General features: G+C 65.7%; 1 protein-coding gene across 1 annotated transcript in view; it reads right to left on the bottom strand.

Annotated features, from left to right (window-relative positions):
• Positions 1–269: 269 nt before the first annotated feature.
• Positions 270–507, bottom strand: part of LOC119588219 — a 36,017-nt gene continuing 35,779 nt past the window's right edge. The window contains exon 4 of the mRNA XM_037936920.1: positions 270–439. Coding sequence (XP_037792848.1) covers positions 270–439 — 170 coding nt within the window. The remainder of the gene's footprint in view (positions 440–507) is intronic.

Raw genomic sequence — 507 nt, 5'->3', positions numbered from 1 at the left:
TCAAAAGGTCCCCTTCCTCCCTCCCTTCGTTCAGCCCCACATCCCCCTTCTCTTTCCCCTCCCTCCCTCCCCCTCCTCCCTTCCCTCCCTCATTCCCCCTTCTCCTTTCCCTCCCTCCCCCTTCTCCTTTCCCTCCCTCACACCCACCCCTCCTTTCCCTCCCTCCCCCTCCCCCTCTTCCCTTCTCCCTCCAACCCCCTTCTCTCCCTTCCCACCACCCCTCCCCCTCCCCTACCCCCGACCCCCGCAATCCAAGGCGCCCCCATTCGCTACGAGTCCCGTGCACTTGGGAGCGGCCGCCGCCTCCGACCCGCCGCCCAACGCCCGTGCGAGCGAGGAACGAGTTCTGTGCCCACGCCCATCTCGTCCTCCGCCGCCGCCGCAGCTGAGGCACCGCGCCCACCACGCCCTTCGGACATACCGTGGGCGCGAAGCGATCCTGACGGCGAGTTAAAATGGATGCTTCCAACTTGAAATCATGAAGCCCGCTCTTGGCTTGAGACTTGT

This window comes from Penaeus monodon, chromosome 23 (genome assembly GCF_015228065.2).
Source record: "Penaeus monodon isolate SGIC_2016 chromosome 23, NSTDA_Pmon_1, whole genome shotgun sequence".
Lineage (NCBI taxonomy): Eukaryota > Metazoa > Arthropoda > Malacostraca > Decapoda > Penaeidae > Penaeus > Penaeus monodon.
Note: the sequence above shows the minus strand (reverse complement) of the source record. Positions and strands in the feature narration are given on the sequence as shown.